This window comes from Chrysemys picta, chromosome 12 (assembly GCF_011386835.1).
Source record: "Chrysemys picta bellii isolate R12L10 chromosome 12, ASM1138683v2, whole genome shotgun sequence".
In the NCBI taxonomy this organism is placed as follows: domain Eukaryota; kingdom Metazoa; phylum Chordata; order Testudines; family Emydidae; genus Chrysemys; species Chrysemys picta.
Window position 1 is genome coordinate 49,066,152 of NC_088802.1, and position 20,154 is coordinate 49,086,305.

A 20,154-nucleotide genomic window follows, 5' to 3' on the forward strand; every position below is an offset into this window, starting at 1 on the left:
TGGAGGATGCTCAATGTATGTTAATTGACAGCTAATTCCAAAGGGAAGTGAGTCAAGAGATAGATAAGGGAGCAGGCCATCGGGAGTGGGAAGGGATACTGGACTTTCTGACAGTCAAAGGGAGTTCATATTGCCCCGGTCAGGCGGAACTCACTGCCTCATGATAGTCACAGACTGATCTTCAGGATCCCGCTGCTCCAGCCTGGTAACACTCCCCACGGACAGTCACACTGGGCCTAGGCTTGCATGGTCCCAGCTTGGTAGTACTCCCACCTGAGAAGTCGCACTGGCCCATGGTTTGGGCTCATGTTTTTTCCCTTTTCTCTTTTTAGATGAGCAACAAAAGGTCCAATAGCTTCCGCCAAGCCATTCTGCAGGGGAACAGGAGGCTGTGCAGCAAGGCACTGCTGGAGGAGTCAGGACTAAGCCTGTCCCAGAGGCTAATTCGACACGTTGCGTATGAGACCCTGCCACGCGAGATAGACCGGAAGTGGTACTACGACAGTTACACCTGCTGTCCTCCACCCTGGTTCATGATTGCCATCACCATTGTAGAGGCAGGTATCTTACTGCGCCGCTCCTGGAAACCCCTCCCAGAGCACGAGCAAGTGTGGGGAGACTTTTACCTCACACGTACAGACCATGGCCCTGCTAACACGCCTGCTTCTCTTGAACCCGTATTGCCCCTGGGGCCACACTTGGTGCTCATTTGGTGATCTGCGTGAATAGGCCGTAGGGTGAAATCAACACATTCACTTGCACATTTAAATTGGAGATTTGCAGAAGTCTAGGTCATTCATCTGCTGCTTCCCACTGCATGAGCTTCTGGTGTGGTACCTCAGTACGGCTTCCAAGTTCTGCTTAAGTTAGTTGTCAATGGGCCACTAGGCAAAGGGTGGAGCCAGTGGTCTAGTCATCTGGTTGGAAAACCTAAAACCTCTTGTCCCTTTGGTCCAAATCCCCTTTAGCCTTTGAGCTAGATACATTTGGTTTCTAAGGAGTTTACTCCATCCGGGGATCTTTAGAAGACCATACAAAGCAAGGTTCTGCATGGATGTTAAAGACTCTGGTACCTTTCATAAGGGATAGGTGCTTGCCTTATCATTCTTCAATAAAACATGTCCCTACCCCTCAGGTTTCCTCACTTCCCTGCTCGTGGTGACTGCATTTCAGTGGTGCTGTCCAGCTGCAGTTTGTCAGGTGCTTTTGGGTCCTTTGCAGTGAAAGGTTGTATGTAGATTTAAAATAATTTTGTTTTTGAGAGTTTTTTTAAATGTATCTTAATTGTAATTTGTTAGTTCCTCAGAGCAGGAACCTTGTAATCATGTATGTTTGTAAATGGCTAGTACGCTTTAGTGCTGTCTAAGCATGTTGTAATAGCTGGGGGAACCTATTGCGCAATTTGGATGTTGGATTGTAGTTTATTTCAGTGGAGGGATGGTGTTCATTAACCTAAGACTCTCCCTGCTTTTCTAGGTTGCCTTTTTTCTTTACAACGGAGTGGTATTAGACAGATTTGTGCTGCAAGTCACCCATCCTTTATACCTGAAGAACTCATTAGTGTATCATCCTCAGCTCCGTGCTCAGGCTTGGAGGTACCTAACCTACATATTCATGCATGCCGGGTGAGTACTTCACAAATTTCAGAGGTTCCCCACAGCTGAGTTTCCAGAGAGAGAGAGATTGACTTGAAACAGTTCAGAATTGGATTTTATAAAAGATTTTTCAGTTGCAAACGGCCATGCTGTGAAGTAGAACAAATCGCATGCCGTTGAGGGACATGGTAAAATATTGGGCTGTTGTTCAGATGGGATACCTTCAAAGTCCTTGTACTGGAGGAAATGGTACTAGTGATTCGATAGGTGGTGCTAGTCTCTCACTACTGAGCCAGTGACCCCGAAATACATATTTGGGGCTATGTAGCTTTGCGCTTCCCCAACTGTCCATTTGCCCAATTTCCCCCAAGTACAACTCGGTGGATAATGGAGAAAAAAACTGCAAAAATGTAGCTGAATTTTATACCAAATTTGCCACATTTGGCTGTGAGATGAAATCTGGTCTTATGGGTAAAGAAATGGACTGGGATTGAAGAGGTCTGCGTTCTAGTCCTGACTCTGCCACAGACAGCCTGTGTGAGTTGCTTAATCCCTCTGTGCCTATAATATATAATTACTTAATAATATTTTGTTATCTTATTGTATTTGGTGGCACCTAGAGGCCCCAAATCAAGATCGGAGTCTCATTTTGCTAGGCGCTGAACAAACACACAGAATGAGACCATTCTTGCCCTGAAGAGGCAACAAGACAGACAATCAGAGGGGAAACTGAGGCACAGAATGAAGGGACTTGCCCAAAGTTACACAAGAAGTCTGCAAGCCCAGCTGGGAACAGAATCCCTATTCCCTGCCAGTGTCCCATTCCCTGGACCTCTCTACCCCACAGGGGTTTTATGAGGCTTGCTTAATTGGTATTTTTGAAGTGCTCAGATGCCATAGTGATGAATGAGCACCACAGAAGAGCCTGTAAACGGCTGAAATGTCCATGCTGCTTTTGTGTGTATGTGCGTGCGCCAGTGATCTCTATCTTTGCAAATGGCTGGATAGATAAGTTGTGGTTTTCCCCTACATTTTCCACTGGAAAAATCACTGTGACAAACTTCTCTGCAATAGTTTATAATTTGAACCTTACCAGGAAATGGCTAGAGACTCTTCCTTTCTCCCCCTCTCCCACTTAAGGGAAAGATTAGATTTCCATTGTCAGTGGGGCCCATTAAAATGTTGAAAAGACCCATCTGATGTTCCTAATTTGCTAGTGAATAGCTCCCTAAACATGCCTCTACTCAGCTCACAATTGGTCTTGTGCATAAGCTCTCACCCAGATCTTTCAAGTAAACATCAGGTAAATTTCCTAGGAGGAGCCAGTTTTGTTTGAAAGACAGGGCAAAAAAAGAAACAGACCTGTGGGTGGCTATATTACAACAGAAAAACTTCAAAAACAGACTCCAAAGAGAGACTGCAGAGCTAGAATTGATATGCAAACTAGACACAATCAACTCAGGATTGAATAAGGACTGGGAATGGCTGAGCCATTACAAACATTGACTCTATCTCCCCTTGTAAGTACTCTCACACTTCTTATCACACTGTCTGTACTCGGCTAGCTTGATTATCACTTCAAAAGTTTTTTTTCTCTTAATTAATTGGCCTCTCAGAGTTGGTAAGACAACTCCCACCTGTTTATGCTCTCTGTATGTGTGTATATATATCTCCTCATTATATGTTCCATTCTATATGCATCCGAAGAAGTGGGCTGTAGTCCACGAAAGCTTATGCTCTAATAAATTTGTTAGTCTCTAAGGTGCCACAAGTACTCCTGTTCTTCTTTTTCCAAACACCTGTGTCTCCTGCATGCCATGGCCCTCCAAAAACGGCCTTGTCCAAACACATCTCCAGCTTGAGGGTGGTGAGGGCAGATGGTGGGGGGGGGGGGGGCAGAGGAGGAGACACTTCTGCTGGACAGGACACAGACCACACATGCAAAATGTGAAGTGGAAAGGTCCATCTTCTGAGGAACTCAAGTGAGAATGAGGGGAAAATTGGCCTTAGAACAAAGTTACTCTCAACCTTAACTATTGAGCAGCAATCAAGGGCTTGTCTTCACTGTCAAAAAGCTGTGTTTTTTACCTCAGTATAATTAATGCCCATGAGCTATCCTGAGGTAAAAACTGAAGCAATGTCTACACTACTGGTACTACAGCAGCACAGCTATGGTGCTTCAGTCGTGCTCCTGTAGCGCCATTGTGTAGACATTTCCTACAGTGACAGAAGGGGTTTTTCTACTGCTGTAGTTAATCTGCCCCTCTGAGAGGCAGTAGCTAGGTTGAAGAAGTCTTCTATCAACCTAGTGGCATCTACAGTGCGGGTTAGTCGCTTTATTTATGTAGCTCCAGGCTGTGGATTTTTTACACTCCTGAGCAATGTAATTAGGTCAACCTACATTTTAAGCATAGACTTGGCCACAGTGAAGACTAGGCACTGTCGCTTTAGTGTGAGGTAAACTCACTTTGGTCAGTCTCAGGCAGGCAGGGGTACGTATAGTGCTGACCTTGGCAAGTTTTTCTCACAGTAAACCTCAAGAGCCTTGTTTTCACTGTGTTTTTACCTGAGAATCGCTCATGTGCATGAATTACCTTGAGGTAAAAAATGTGTAGGTCTAACTCTCCATAATACGTACTTGTATACCTTGTATATACATACACACGAGTGTATGTATATTATATAGCTTGTACAATCAGATAAAATAGCAAACTGCTTTGGGGTCCATTTGAATGAAAAGTAAGATTATTAGCGTTTAAACTTCTTTCTTTATTGTTTGTAACATGGCTTTCTAATCCATGAAATGTCACCACTTTGCCTTAGCAAGCAGCACTCTGGTGTTAGTCACACGCTTTGCTTGAAAAGTTTGCCAAGCTCTTTATTTACCAAGTTTACTTCACAGCCCTGGCTGGTTTCGGAGGGAGGCGATAATGAAGACAGTATCTAACGTCTAACCTTTGTAAATATTTGAGATTTATCCCAGAGAGCCTCATTACTTTTGCAAAGAATTCTAAATCATGTAGATACATAACCATCAAAACCACACACAGTCCTTCTTGAATAATAAACCCTGTAGCAGTTTTTACGAGGAAGCAGCATCAATAGTGAGATGGTTAAATGATCATTTATTGCTGACTTATCTGTATTGAGTCCCTTTCGTAGCAGGAGAATAGATAAATCCCGAAAAGGTAATAATCTTTTTACTGTGAGCCCATTATTCCCATCTCATTTTCAAAGGGCAGGCTAATCCAGTGGTGTGGAGTCTATTGCTGTTATACCTCCTGCTGAGACGTTAACATGGTAATTTGCATTCCTTAATTTACTGCACTCATCTGCTTTTTTTTTTTAAAGTGAAAGTGACAGTCAGAAGGTGTTGGAGAAGAAGGCAGTTGCTAAGGCCAGCTGGCAGCGCTTCTAGAAAGATTCCAAAAATGCACTGTTTGTGTCTCCGTCCTCATGGAAAGAGCTTTTTAAAGAGGCCTGAAAGCCAAGCCGAAGCTGTAAATTTTGCCCTTCTGCTTTCATGCAAAGCAGCTGTTGATTATTGGGGGGCCTACCCATTTATAACACGGCCGTAACTAATGACTTGCATTGATTCTCAGTCCCATTTGTTTGGTCCCAGAGAAGGCTAACGTCCTAATAAATCAGTTACATTGTCATTTCAAGAATGACCCATTCAGAGCTGGAGAAAGCTAATTATGTTTTATGGGTGCTTATTGACTATGGAACCTCTGATGCTCTTAGCTTGATGGGAAAGTGGGCTGAATAGGCTCACTCCTGGTAACGCTTTTAAGAACAGGCACATGTGTCAGATCCACTGAAATAGCTTTTAGAGTCCCTAACAAGAATGAGCTTTGCCTGCAAAAGCTGCCTTGCTAAAATAAGGACAGTTGCTTGGTTTGAAAATGTTGGACACTCCCCAGGATGCTTACTAAGTGTCAGCCTCTTGTTTTCCTTCTATACAAGGGCAGTGAGATGCTCTGAATCATTCCTGTGGTCTCTATTTGACTTTCACTAGGCATTCCCAATTAAGTGCTTGAGTCCCCTGTACCTGCATGAGCAGAATGAACACAAGAAAGTGACTATGCCTAGTGGCTCCAATGTTCAGAGCAAGCAGAATAAGCACATTCAGTTAGGTTACAGCAATAGGTTACAGGGGGGAGGGATAACTCAGTGGTTTGAGCATTGGCCTGCTAAACCCAGGGGGTTGTGAGTTCAATCCTTGAGGGGGCCATTTAGGGATCTGAGGCAAAAATCTGCCTGGGGATTGGCCCTGCTTTGAGCAGGGGGTTGGACTAGATGATCTCCTGAGGTCCCTCCAACCCTGATATTCTATGATTCTAATGTCTAATAATGATAAACTGTAGAACAAATGTGGGGAAGGGTGGATTATTAGAGGAAATTAGAGAGGCTGATGTCTTAATAGGTTTGTTTCTATCTTCCTTTAAGGACAGGATTGTGCCTTCCAGAACAATGTTTAGTATTTTGTCCAGCCTAATTTTAAAATGTCCCAAAGGATGAAGCTTCCACCACCTACCCAGGGAGAATATTCTACAGCCTCCACAACAGGAAGATTTCCCTCATATTTACATTAGGCAAATCACAATGCTAACATGAGGAAAGCCCAAAGGAACTAAATATACCTACCCCAAGATAAGTGATGACTAAGGCACTGGGGACAGATAACTGATTGGACATTTGGGTGGTGAGAACACCACGGGTGACCAGGAGCTATCTAGGATGGCATAAGGGATGCGTAGTACCATTGTTAAAGCACTTGGGAATCCTTTAGTAGCAAAGGGGATGTGTAAATATTTGCATGATGCTTTAAAAAATAGAAAAGGACATCTGTGTGCCAAGTGCTGTTGATTAGATGTAAGATCTTTGCTGTTCTAAACTCATGACCAAACACAGCAGAAATCTACAGCATCGGTGTCTTTTTTTTTCACAGATGCATCTGCATGGGATTCACGCTTTCCGCCTGGCTCCCACGCAGGATGGCACTTGTTAACGTGCACAGTAGGGATTGTGAACGACAGGCTGGAGTTCCGCAGGCAGCCTTGACATTGTGTTCTGCACTGCAGGTGGGAGTTGCACAAGCACTCAGCATGGGTCTATCTCTGTTTCTGCTGCAGCCAATCAGAGTTTTACCATTGATTCTAGTAGGAGCAGAGCTAGGTCAACCCTGAGTGCTTTTCACAATCCCTCCTAGCACTTGATAGATCCCCCACGTGAAGCCAACCTATGTCAGCCAAACGTGAAATCTCTACCTTCTTTCTGCTCCTGGCTGCTACAAGCAGATAGGGACAGGCCCAGCAAATGTTAGGACATGGGGGGTGGGGCTTGCTAGCAGGAATCCTGAAGCAGCATTGTGTATCAGCAAGGCGAAAAAGGAACTGTCATGGGACAACTGCACATAACCTAGAATTGCCTTGAAACTCACATGTCAAATTGATGTGCAGAGCCGGAGGGCATACAGTCAAGTGGTTAGAGCAGAAGATTGAGAGTCAAGATTCTTGGACTCTTGTCTGTCTCTGCCACTGTCTTGCTGTTTGACTTAACTCCTCTGTACTCCATTGTACCCATGCGTGGGGAAAGGGTGTAATAAGAGTATTGTGAGGCCCGATTGCTATTTGTAAAGAACTTTGCGGTCTTTGAAAGGACCGAAGGGCTGCAAAAGAGGATTAGCAGTAAAAGCAATAAGTGATGTAACGTGCTCTAAACAGCTTGGTTGTGGGTCCCCTGATTCCAGTAACCATGCTTTTCTCTAGTATTGCTATTTATTTCCATGCAGAAGCTATTTCTAATTTTATACATGCATCAGTAGCTTCAATTATGCTTTGGCAATTATGAGGACTACGCTGAACAGGGTTTCACTTAAAGGTGAAATCATTTCATAGCATCTGCTTGGTACGATAAAAATGTTTTCAGGCAGGATATTTTACTCACTGTCTTTTTATCAGTAATATCTGTGCCACCAAAGTTTTGATCTTTTCAGAGTACAATTTGGTATCAAAAGGGAGAATACTCACAAATGGATTTGATTTTGCAGAACTGGACAATAGAAGGAAACCAGAAATCTTCTCTCAGTTGCATTCCTAGCCCCTGAATCAAACATAATCTTCACTTAACCGTCTTCATCACCCAGTGTATTTAGTGGATCAATGCATAGTGAATAGTTCATGGCTCTACATTCCTGCTATATGCATTGGTTCACACATTTTCCCCGTGCTATATATTCCTTTAGGCCAGGCCAGGCCTTGTTATTCAGGTTCACGTAGTAACAGGCTTGAATCCGAGTAATGTGTGGAGCATTCCTAAGACCGCTGGTCTGAATCAGCAGACAACTTCTTATAGCGATCCATTACCAATGCTATTGAGAGGGTGAAGTGTCTTCTTGTAAAGAGAGTGACCCTTATAACATGGAAGATGAAGAGAATTTGGTGTAATCTTGGGAGAAGACAGAATTCTTATGAAATGGTTTGACAGAAAAATCAGGGAGTGCACTCTCTATCTAGAATTAGCCCACTTAATCTGGGGATTATTTGTAATGTTCTTCTGGAACAATAAAAATCTAACATAATATCCACCCACAAAATTCACTGACGGAATCCACCATGGTACCCTATAATAAATGACTGGGGAGTGTGAACTGTATCCATCACAACTGCTCTCTATTGGATGATGTCAGTTCTGTTCAATTTTATGCACCAACATTGTCTTCTAGTGGCTGCAGCCTGCAAGGCTAGAACCCCCAATGTGACTACAGCTAGTGGTGAACCTTCCTTAGGCTTTGGCTTTGTTTAGCTTTTAAACAAAGGACCTGGTTTTTATCCCCTTGCCACGTACACATGTCTTAGATTTTACTGTGGTGGAGTTTGCAGTCATGGATTCATGACAAAACCCATGCCCAGGGATAGCAGCCTGTCTCTCCAAATGCAGGTATCGGAGCATGTGATATGAATATTGATGGTAAAACAGCTGTAGGTCAGTGACTTAAAAAAAATGCATGAAAGTTACATAGACTGAGCCAAAGAAATCTGTGATTAGAATCTAGATTGTGGCTCACTTGGCCTCCTCTTCCAAGACATAATTACATTGTGGGAAACAAGGGGAAAACACAGTCAGGAAGAACACAACTAATGGTATTTTTCTTTGCCCCAGGATAGAACACCTTGGACTCAATGTTGTTCTTCAGCTTCTGGTTGGGGTTCCCCTCGAAATGGTACATGGAGCAGCAAGGATTGGCTTCGTCTACATTGCTGGAGTTGTAGCAGGTAAGTGGTTTGTCTGACTCCAGATGAATGTGCGCTGGAAGTATCACAGTTTAATTTTCTCAAGGGTTCGGGTGTTTATGGTATGGGAGGAAAGGTGCCCGCATTCTTGGGCAGGAGTTCTTTGCTTTCTGTGCCAAAGACCGTGCTTGGGATGATGCTGCCCATTTAGCCTTGCCATTGTAATTCTAGCACTAAGGTTATAACACTCGAAACATGGCTCCATTGGTGTCATACAGTCCGTCTTGCACATAGCATCTGCAGGATGCAATATTTTGGGAATGACCTTGCACAATGGTGCTGATGTGGGCAGCAATTACTAAAGTACCCCCATGTCTCTGCCATGTCAGTTCTTTCAGCAGCAAGGAAGCCTTGATTTTTTTAGCTCTTCATTTTCCTTTGAGGTGCATGCATTTCTACTTGGCAGGGAAAGCCAGGCAGGTACTTCAAAGAACGTAGCCCCCATTCCGAATTGCAAAATTTTCCATTTGTTTAAAAAAAAATTTTTTTTAAACATTGAGCCAAATTCTGCAAACTATGCAGCACAGGTGCCTTCAGTGAACCTCAGAGCTCCATCTGAGACTCAGCGGGCGTGAACCACGCCTGGAAACCAAATATGTGGTTTGCACCAACCTCTGTTAAGCAACACCTCAGAGGCTTGTGAAGGTGCTGATTGGAGCATAGACACGTGGCCGCCTTGGTTCAAATGTGCTTTATCTGCTGAAAGACAGCAGCTGTGCCCAAAAGCCACCAGCACTTCCTGTAGAGCTCTCATGCAGTGCTTGCACAGCCTGGTGAGCTCTTCTCCAGGGATGTACCACTGCTCAAGTACTGGCAAGGTCCATGTCCAGGGCTTGTCCAACTTAGGGCCTTCGTGGCATCACTGAACACTGGCATGATCTTGGCATTATGACATTGCATTTGCATCACTGTGGTGTTAGTCCCTTGGGGTTTAAGCAAGTGTCCCAATACCTTTGCCATTCTAATAGGAGGAGGCAGAATTGCTCTCTTGTTCTGCCTTAAACTCTGCCTGGAATTTACGAGTTCAGAAGGAGAAGCAAAGTCAAAAGCCAAGATATATTCATATTTTACACACACACACACACACACACACACACACACACACACACACACACACACGTGTGATTTTCAGGAGTGACTAGGGAGTTTATGTACCAGCCCCTGCCCTCTGAATTGTCAGACCCCTTTAAGACTTCTCAGTTTGGGCACCCAAAAAGCTCATGTGTGTATCTCATGTGGCCGTGACAGCATTGCAGTAAAATGCAGAGACTGATCACGTCTTTGTGTCCTCTGTGGCTTGGGCGGGCTGGGACTCTGGCCGGGCAACGAGCTGGGTGGGGTGAGGCTCCTCCGACCGCAGGGGGCTCAGGGCTCCAGCAGGGGAGGGGAAAAGGAAGGGGTAGGGTAGGGATGGAGCCTCGGGTAGAAGGGGCAGGGCTGGACACTAGCCTCCCCGAACGGGGGGTTCATGTGCCGCCCATGGCTGTGTGGATGAACTCCAAGTTACTTAGGTGCTTTTGGAAACTTCACTCCATGCCTATTGAGCCATTGTGATTTGCAGAGTCCGAGGCTGAAATGTGGCTTGTGGGAATCCAGCTGAAATCTGGGTCTACCCCACTTACTCTGCAAAACTGAAACATGGTCTGGCCAGGCTGGGTACTCTTGTGTGGTAACCAGCTCCCACACCCTGCTGGCTTCTCATAGCATAACTGAGATCCAAGGCACAAAATTGTGTTGGACACTGTTTCGAAATATGCTTACAACTTGACATCTTAGCCCAGGGCTTGGCAGATGGGTCTACGTTTGACTAACTGCTTCCCAAAAAATACAGACTTAAAAAAACCAATTGCTTATAAATGCAAAGTGCAAAACTAGGACTGTTTTGAGAAAGGCCCATGCCAGGCAGCACAAGCAAAGCAAGCCACCATTTAGGGTTTGTTGTTTCAAATCACAGGCTGACTCCATCTCTTCCTTTGTTCGTGAGGTCATAGGTGGAATTGACTTGCCATCAGAGCCACCTCTAGCAGCGGGACTGGAAGGGAGAAAATCTGTGGCCTTGGCCTTTATCCTTGGTAGCTCTGGCCTGCTCTTGCTTGAGGACCGACAAATTTTAACCGCAGTCAGGATTTGCAGGCCCATACACTCTTCTTATGGCCTGGGCATGCCTTTTAGTTTGTCCCGGCTACCATGCTCCTTATTTATGCTAAATGAATTCTCGGATTTCCCTTCATGTACATGCTTTTCCTTTCATTAACGGTGCTATGTACGTTGTGGAAGGCAGTGCTGAAAGTAATCCCTTCTTATCACCAGGTGAATACAACTTGGACATTGTTAACGTGAAGAATCACAGGCAGAAAACCAGCACATGATATCCCTTTGCGGTTACATTGGTTTAGCCGGTTATTTGACACATTTGATTTAAAACATGTTCCTGGTGCTTTGAACTATGCTTGGCGAGTGAGAGAGAGCACAGGTTAATGCTGTAGATCGAAGAAATAGAGATACAATAGAGCTTGTAAACAAATGGGGCAGCCCAAACATGCCCATCCCCTGCCCGTAACTAACTTTCATCAGGAGGGATAGCTCATTATTTCTAATCTAATTCTCTCCAGGTTGCTTGGCTCTGCTATTAGAATCTTTTGCTGTGCAGAGCTGGTGAGACTGAAAGGGACATTTCCAGCACAGCGCCCAGGGATTTAATTGTGTAAATACTATTCTCATTAATGGTTCCTCGTTAGCTTCTCAGCCAGAGAACAACTCACTCAGCCAGGCTCCATAAGAGCCCAGGAACCTGGCTCCGTTTCCCTGGAGAGGGGTGTCTTTGAGCTACCAGAATTAAGGGGGCATCTGCTCCAGTGTTGTGGATGTGCTGAGATTTGCAGGTAATGCAGGACTAAACCCCTTTCTTTCTCACTTTGACTGAAACCAGTCTCCAGATTTAACACCCTAACTCGACAGGTGACAGCTACATTTAATATAGTTAAATATTTACTAACTACTTGCAGAGGAAACTCCTGTTAACAGTCTCCTCGGGCTTGTCAACACGGAACAGTGATATGCATCAGCGGGGTATGAATTCTAATGCACAGCAACGTGTTGCGCACTAACTGGCCTGCGTAGACCCTGCTGCTGTGACGCCTCCGAGGGGTACTCAGAGCTGTGAGGCACCTCGCTACCACCTGTCCTTAGCATGAGGAACCCTTGTCTGTGCCTGTTGGGAGTCAGCTCCACAACTCCCCTGGCCACAGGTAACACACACATTCTCCTCTAGGCCTACCCAGGCCCCACTCTCTCTGCAGGTTAACAATAGGCACGCTCCAACCCCTGTGCATCTCCCTGGAGGATCCAGACCCTGTTCCACTGGACACTCATAGTATTCACAGATTCGCTGCTCCCAAAGAAGCAGTACATCCCAGCCGACTACTTCCATCTGCGGTCACCGCTCGGCTTAACACGCAACACTGAGATATGTTTATAGTGAAAACAAGGGAACGTTTATTTAGCAGAATAGAGAGTCAAGTGATAGCTAGTAAAAGTATTGAAACAAATGGGTACCTATAAAATAAAATCATAACACACACTCTAGAACCTAGACTTACTTAACGAGATACTTTCCTGTCTTATAGAGGGATGCTCACCCAAAGTCCTTCCAGTGTTTACAGCCAGGCTTGGCTGTGATCTTCCATTCATGAGACAAGTCGTGCTTGTCAGCTTGCCCCCATGGTGAAAGATCCCGGATGTCTGTTTGCACCCCCAGATATATCAGAACAGTCCATTGTCCTTATTCCCTACTCGTGGTTGTTTCCTGGGTACTCATTTCTGGTGGAATCTCTTAATCAGCATCTGGCCCAGTATGCAAAAAGGCCTACAATGTGAAGCCTACAATACACATATGACCAGAGAGGGAGATAAGTGTCCATTACTTCCTGCCTGAAAGGAGCCTGTCTGAGGCATGTCACCTCGTGGTGACCTGCCTTACCTCCAAGACCTTAAGAACATAATTTTTAGTACAGATAGATAACTTCTTAAATATTATCCATCCATACATTTTGTGATGATTATGATGACCTGCAGACTACTTGCTCTTGGTAGAGACCTCACATGCCACCCTTTGGCAAATCAGTATATATATCTATATATAATATAGATATATATATATACACACATCCCTGTAAAATTTCATGCACCCACTGTGCCCCCTGGCATTTAGTACGAAGAGGTCCCTGGGTCACAGCTGGCTCACACTAAGAGTTCTCTACTGCTCATTAACATAGTGGTATTTGAAAAAGGGCTATGTTAACCTGCACTAGAGAATTTCAAGCGTGCACCAGCAGAGTCTAAACAGGGCAGTTAGTGCGAGACATGTTGGTGCGCATTAGAATTCACACCCCACTGCTGCACACTACTGCACTGTGTAGAAAGCCCTGTGAGAGATTTGGTCGTGACAGACACAGCTTTGTGTTTGGCTCATGACCAGCCATGTCCCAGCAAACTTCCCATGCACACACTGTGCCACCATTGCAGGGATAAGATGTGTATAGTAACACAACATCAGTGGTTTCCCCCAATTGGGCAGAACCTGCTTTGCCAGACACTTAGGGGCCCAAGTCTTTTGAAAATGAGATTTAGGTTCCTATGTCACTTAGGTACTTTTTAAAATATTACCCTGTCTGTGTTGTTTGACTAGTGCAATGGAGCCTTGACGCTTGATTAAGCCACAATCAAGCTCTGTATTAGCAGAGTAATTAGCAAAGTCATAAAAGTCCATTAGAAATTTTTTGTCCTTCTTAGGACTCTGCTGCTTTCTGCCGTTGTGTGGTTTTTCCCTCTTCCTTGCTAATCAGAAATAATCTCTATTATCCCTGCCTCGTGATGCTGGCTTAGGCTTTGTCTGCCTTGTCTCTCTTCATCTCTTCAATTACTTTCTAAAATTCACAGTGAAAGGAGCTTTGTAACCTGACCCAGCCTGCCTCTAATTGAGATGAATAGAAGAAACCATGTCTTCTTTTGGATACATCATTATTATTGTCCCAGCATAATTTGCTCTCTGAAATTTCTAGCTTACATACAACTTTTATTGGCCATCCTGACAGGGAGAAGATGACCTGGAGTCCTTGTTTTCTGGCTGAGCCCTGTCTCTGCTAGTGCAGTGGAAATCTAACCAGAGAGTGTGCTAAGATGGGAAGCAGATGGGCTATTCTGTTGCCTACTAGTATCCCAACCCATCTGGCTCTAGATGCTTTATTTTTCTTTCAGAGTTGTAAAATCCACTTGCGTTGTTTGCATCCAGGGCCGGCCATGAACCCAAGCAAAGTAAGCTGTGGCATAGTGTTTTGCATCCCACATAAGCTGTACAGCCACGTAGAGTCATAGATTCATAGATGTTAAGGCCAGAAGGGAACATTATCATTTAATTTGACTTCTTGCATGACTAGCATGACATGATCTGAGGCTGGAGGATTTCACTCAGTGTTCCTGCATCAAGCCCGTAACTTCTGTTTGAGCTAGGGCACCTTCAGAAAGACATTGCATCTGGATTTCAAAACTCCATTAGACATGCTGGCTCTATTACCTTCTTCTATAATGGCACCAGAAAGGGAACGAGAAGACTTGCTTGTAGGTCCCTTCTGGTAATGCCTGGCTCAATTTGCCCTCTTCAGAACAGTTTGGAGTCCTGTAAACTATAAGGCCAGGACTGTTGGCATCTAATAGTGATCTGAAGCAAGAACTTTAGTCATTTTAACTCACCCCGGGTGCAGCACCTGGCGCTTAAGGGCGCACTTTGCAGGCTTTGTGCTGGCCCTTGGCACAGGGGAATTGGACCCCGAATGCAGATATCCCACTGGTGTTTTTCCTTGATCCGTCAGTGCTTGAGCGAGTTCCGAGAGAGGATGTAAGTGTTTGTGTCCAAGCCGCTGTTTCAGAAAACAAGTGCATAGAAGATGAGCTCAACCTAGGAAAGCTTGAGAGAGCAGCATGGCAGAGTGAGCTGCAGCACTGAAGCTGTTGCGTCATGGTCTGTCAGAGCACAGGAGTGTTTTATGCCAAACCCAAGTTGCGTTGGTCCTGATTCTGTGCGGTGCTGAGCGCCTCCTGCGTTTCGGCTAGGGTGTGTTGAGGGCCCTCAGCACCTGCTAGGGTTTGGCCTGAGTTCTCTTTGCCTTCGTTTCCGTCTCGGCGCAAGGGGAGGGATGCTTATCTCCCTCACAGCGGCGTGGAGGATTAGCGAGGGGATGCTGGTGAAGCGCGCTGTCCCAGCCCTGGCACGACCACCCCCTCAGGCCTTGGCTCTCTGTCCGCTTTAGAAGTGCTGCAGTCACGCTTGGCTCAGCTGGCACTTAGTATCTCGTTTTACTTATGAAGCAAGGAACTCTGTAGCTTTTCAGCTATTTTGTCTTAATGGGAAAATCAAACCGTGCTGGCTCTAATTTTCCTTTCAAAATGACATTGATGATAACAGCGAGAGTAAACAAGGTTAATGTGCAGTACAGGCTGCGCGCTGCCAGAACCGCTGCACAGCTGAACAATCCAGGCAGCCAGAGTCACCAGGGAATCACTGGGCCCCGCTTTCATTAAAGAGAGAACAAAGTCGTTAATAGAAGAGAGTTTAACTACCAGACAGCCAGCCATTGCTGTTCTCCAGGACGTCCCCACAGCCCCAGCATAGGCAGCTAGAACCCAATACCCAAGAGTATTATTGGAAAGCTCAGCATCACTGCGCCTCTGAAGATGTCAGACGAATCCAAAAACTCAGAGTGAAGCTTGGTATGAACCAGCTGGTTTCCTGGCAGACTTGTCAGCTGGTTTCTCCCAGCACTGAGCCCAGATCTGCTCGAGAGGTGTGAGAACCTGGGGCTGGCTTTGGGGGAAGACACCAAACCACCACAAGTTTTGCACGGTTTGTATTATTAAATCTCTCTCTTTTGGTAGCGCTCAAAGGCCCCAGTCGGGATGGGGCCCTGCTGTGCTAGTCACTGTACAAAACAATCCTGGCTCTGAAGAGTTTACAGTCTATAGAATAATGTGAACGCTTTCCATGGAAGGCTCTCCAAAGTCCCAACCCCCCACCCACGCATTAATGACATAAGCTTCCCAATACCCTGTGTTGTAGGGCAGTGTATACACCCATTTCACAGGCTGGATAAACTGAGACACGGGGTTATCAATGGTCAGACTGGGGCTTCAGTTGCATAAATGTGTAAGAGAGGACAGAGAGCCCTTCTCCTCCTTTCAGCACCCAGTGCTTGGTGCCTGGAGTGCAAGTTGTGGGGCAGTCAGTGCTGCCAGCAACACTAGATAGCCCAGGGCCCCAGTGGCTGGAAGAACCACAGCCTGCTCCGAAGTGACTTGCCCAGGCTCACACGAGAAGTGAGTTGCAGAGTTGAGAACAGAACCCATATCTCTGTCTTAACCACAGGAAGATCCTTCCTTCCCAGCAGCCCTTCAGCTGACTGAGAACTAATGCTGGAGCTATGGTTCTCTTCCCAGCACTGGGAGGGCAGAGAGGTCTAGTGACCAGGGCACCGGACTGAGACTCAGGGGGTTCGATTCCTGGCTCTGCCACTGACATTGTGTAAGTCACTTCAGCTCTCTGTGCCTCTGTTTCCCCTCCCCCCACTTTGTGGGTCTCTTCTGTTTAGATTGTAAGTTTTCCAAGGCAGCGACCGTCTCTTACTATCTCTGTGCGTGTGTGCGTGCAGTGCCTAGAGCAATGAGGCCCCAACCTCAGCTGTGGTCTTTTGGTGCCACTGTGTGATCCTAACAATGAATGATAACTGGAGCAGATGCACAGATATTTTGAGCCCTGCAGGATACCCAGTGGTCAAGAGGGAAAGGCCCCAAACCAGCTGAAGAAAACTCTTTCCATGTTGGAAAATGAAGAGTAAATAAAAATGAGAAAGTGACTTGACTGTGCCCTGCTTTAGCTGGGCCTTTCTCCTCCTGGCCCTGCCTGGGTGGCCCATCAAGAGGTTACACACGTGTTTGGAGCAAGAGGTGCTGATCACTTGATCGTTCTGGGATTTCCACCAAGTCATGCTTGCATTAATAATAGTTAGCATTTCTCTTCTGTAGGTATGAAGGCATTTTACAAGGTGGACGAGCATCATGAACCTCATTTTATACAGTGGAAACTCACACAGGGGGTGTCAGTGGCAGAGCCAGGAATAAAAACCCTCTTGACCTCCAATCCAGTGCACCAGCCACTGCATCTTGCTGCCTTCTTGACACAATTTCCTCTGCAACCGATTCATCTTTTTGTCATCTCTGTACTTAAACTCTTTGGTGCACCATTTTGAGCCTCCATTTGTCACCATTTGAGTTACTGTTAGCCTTCACTGCTCTTGCATCTTCCTAAGTAATAAACTGCACTTGTTCACCCTTAAATCAGAACCCAGTGATAAGTCACAAGTCTCCAGTTCCTCCTCGTTGTGCAAATGTTTATCTTGCCAGGACTAAAATCACTTTCATTTTATCCTCTGGGGGACACATTTATCTCTTTGATGGTTCTTCACTGTTTTAACCCAAGCTGTGATTCCTTTTGCTGCACAGATTTTAAGATACTGTTAAGATCTGGGTGAAACCTGGTTATGGGTTTCCTGGCAGACACAGAAGGTGTGTCATCCTTCAGTTGACATAACTCAGAACCCACCCAGGAACTTTTGCCGAGGGGTGTGTATGTGTGTGTTGTGTGAGAGAGAGAGAGAGAGAGAGAAGGCAGAACACAAAGCAACTGAGAACCAAAAAGACCGAGAGAGAGCGAGAGAAAGCAAAACAGAGCAGCTGCAAGCACGGTGGCTGACCCTGATCAAATATATTTGATTGTAGTTTTAAAGTCGATGTAAAAGAATGTGTGTCACTCTCCTGGCAGTGCTGCTGGGCTTAGTCAGGTTCTCTAGTCAATGTATTCCCCTCCCCCAGTATTGCTGACTGCAGCCCCAATGCATAGAAGAGGGTGCAGGGGGGAGAGTTCTCCCATCAGTGGGAGAGTGTAATTAGCCATTTTCTTCTTCCAAGGTTCCCTGGCGGTATCGGTAGCTGACATGACTGCGCCAGTGGTGGGTTCCTCTGGAGGGGTTTATGCGCTCATTTCTGCTCATCTGGCCAACATAGTAATGGTAAGTACCAGAACAATTGTCAAGCCTATTCGAAAGGGAATAAATTCTGGGAGACTAGATGGCTCTGGGCAGATTGGCAGTGGGGCCTAAATCAGCAGTCTGAATCCAGCCTGGGTCAATAGTGACAAATATGGTCACAATTGGATGATTGCTTGTCAGCCTGCCAAGGATGTGAATGGGCCAGAAAGAATGAATTGCCCTCTTGCCCCTAGAGGTGATCCCTCTGCCCCAGAGTTGAGGTACATTGGTTGGAGGGGCACAGTGTCAGCGCCCCTGTCCATGCACTTCTTCGGTGCATAGAGGACTTCAGTTTCAATCTGGCACCTTCAACCTTGTTGAATTTTTGTGTTTGTTTATTCACCCTGTTTTGTTTGTCCAGATCTGGATCCTCCCTTTTTTCTAGTTTCCAAACTCTCCCCTTCTCTTTGGATTTCCATTTCCCCTATCACAGGGCACCTACACAAAGTTAGGATCCCAAATCCAGGTGCAAATGTTGAATGTAAATAAACCTCATTGGCTATGCAGCAAAACTTATCTTAAATGATCACCAAAGAGAATCAGGAAAAATCGAGCAGCTGGAAGAAATGGTCTTTCACTAATTTGGGTTGCATAACAGAGTTATTATGTGGCTTGCTTTATAGAGAGAAGGTTCATTTCAGCATGCACAGACCCTCATGCCCTCATGCCCATGAACTTCTGCAGTGCATATAGGGTGGGAGGATGGCCCGGTGGTTAGGATGCTAGCTTAGGAGTCCTGAGCTCAATTCTCTGGTCTGCCGTGGGTTTCCTGTGTGACCTCAGTCTCTGTGTGCCTGAGTTCCTGATCTGTAAAATGGGGATAGTAGCACTGCCCTACCTCATGGGGGTGTTGGGAGCATAAGTACATTAAAGATTGTAAGGTGCTCAGATGCTATGGTTATATGGGGACATATAAGTGCCTTGGACAGATATAGGGCCCAGGTATGTGACTCCTAGTTTCATATACAGGATACACTGTAAAGTTACTTTCCCAGCTCTACCTGTGTAAAAACTGGGCCCATGTGGCACAACAGTTCAGCTCTGTGCTTTCGTCTCTTCTCTTCTCTTCTCTTCTCTTCTCTTCTCTTCTCTTCTCTTCTCTTTGAGCTCTTTTATTGTGTAGCAGCCAGTTAAACAATGTCCTCCCACGAGCTCAAACACACACACATGAATTTCCAAGATGCGAAATTCATGTTAACTAAATGCCTGAAACAGACCATTTGCAACTGAGGGTGGGGGTTGTATTTTCTCATAGGCATAGCTTGATTGATGGCTTGGTACTTACAAACATTTGTGCAGAAATTACACTTTCATGAGCGTGACATTTTCTCTTTCTCTCTCTGCTCCTGTCCTCACCCCCAATCACTGGGCATCCGTCTAATAATTAAGGGCCCAATCCTGCAAGGTGCGGAGCACATTGCGCTCCCAATGATTTCTATGGGAGCACTGAAGCTGCTCAGCACCCCAGAAGAGATACTTCATGTAGGGCTCTGAAAATCTTAGGACATTCCCTGATGCATGTGGCCGTTTGGTCAGACACACTGGCACTTAACCTGCAGTTGCATTTGCGGCTGAGACGGTTGGCAGTTTCCATGTGTAAATACTGAGATTTATACCTTTAAGAATGTGGCCCTAAAGTATCATAATAATTCTATAGCCCTCTACGACTTTGCAGTTTCATGACTACAATGAGTAGAAAACTCAGATTCTTATGTGCCACAAACACAGCATCCCATTCTCCTGTAGCTGAAGGGGAATCTCTGTTAGCTGAAGATTTGACACCCTATTGAACACTTCTGCGTCTATCCAGTAGAGGGCAGCATGCAGACGCATGCACACACCCACCCATCCATCCACCCACAAGTGAGTTCATTCATTTTTAGCGCATTGTTCAGGTTTCTTAAAGTGTTGCATCATTTTACCTTTCAGTTCTCTCCTATTTAGTGATTGCCACAGTAGCACAAGTCACTTTGCAAAATGATCAGTAGTATACCAAGAAATGACTGAACTGACTTTTATGAACCTTTCCTGCCTACCCATTCCTGGTGCTTTTTCTTTCTTTCTCCCGGGCTTGCTTAATATTCTTGTGAGAATCTCTTACATAATGAAAAAGACGTTTTGCATTTGCCA

The 20,154-nt window shown here is 45.5% G+C and overlaps 1 protein-coding gene across 4 annotated transcripts in view; it reads left to right on the forward strand.

Moving 5' to 3' along the window:
* RHBDL3 (rhomboid like 3) overlaps positions 1–20,154 on the forward strand; it is a 131,471-nt gene that overhangs the window by 92,427 nt on the left and 18,890 nt on the right. For 3 of the 4 annotated variants that reach the window (XM_065563614.1, XM_065563615.1, XM_065563617.1), the window contains 4 exons: positions 333–557; positions 1,477–1,625; positions 8,760–8,872; positions 17,906–18,006. In XM_065563614.1, the coding sequence (XP_065419686.1) occupies positions 333–557; positions 1,477–1,625; positions 8,760–8,872; positions 17,906–18,006 (588 nt within the window). The remainder of the gene's footprint in view (positions 1–332; positions 558–1,476; positions 1,626–8,759; positions 8,873–17,905; positions 18,007–20,154) is intronic. The other variant, XM_065563616.1, reaches the window with a different exon arrangement.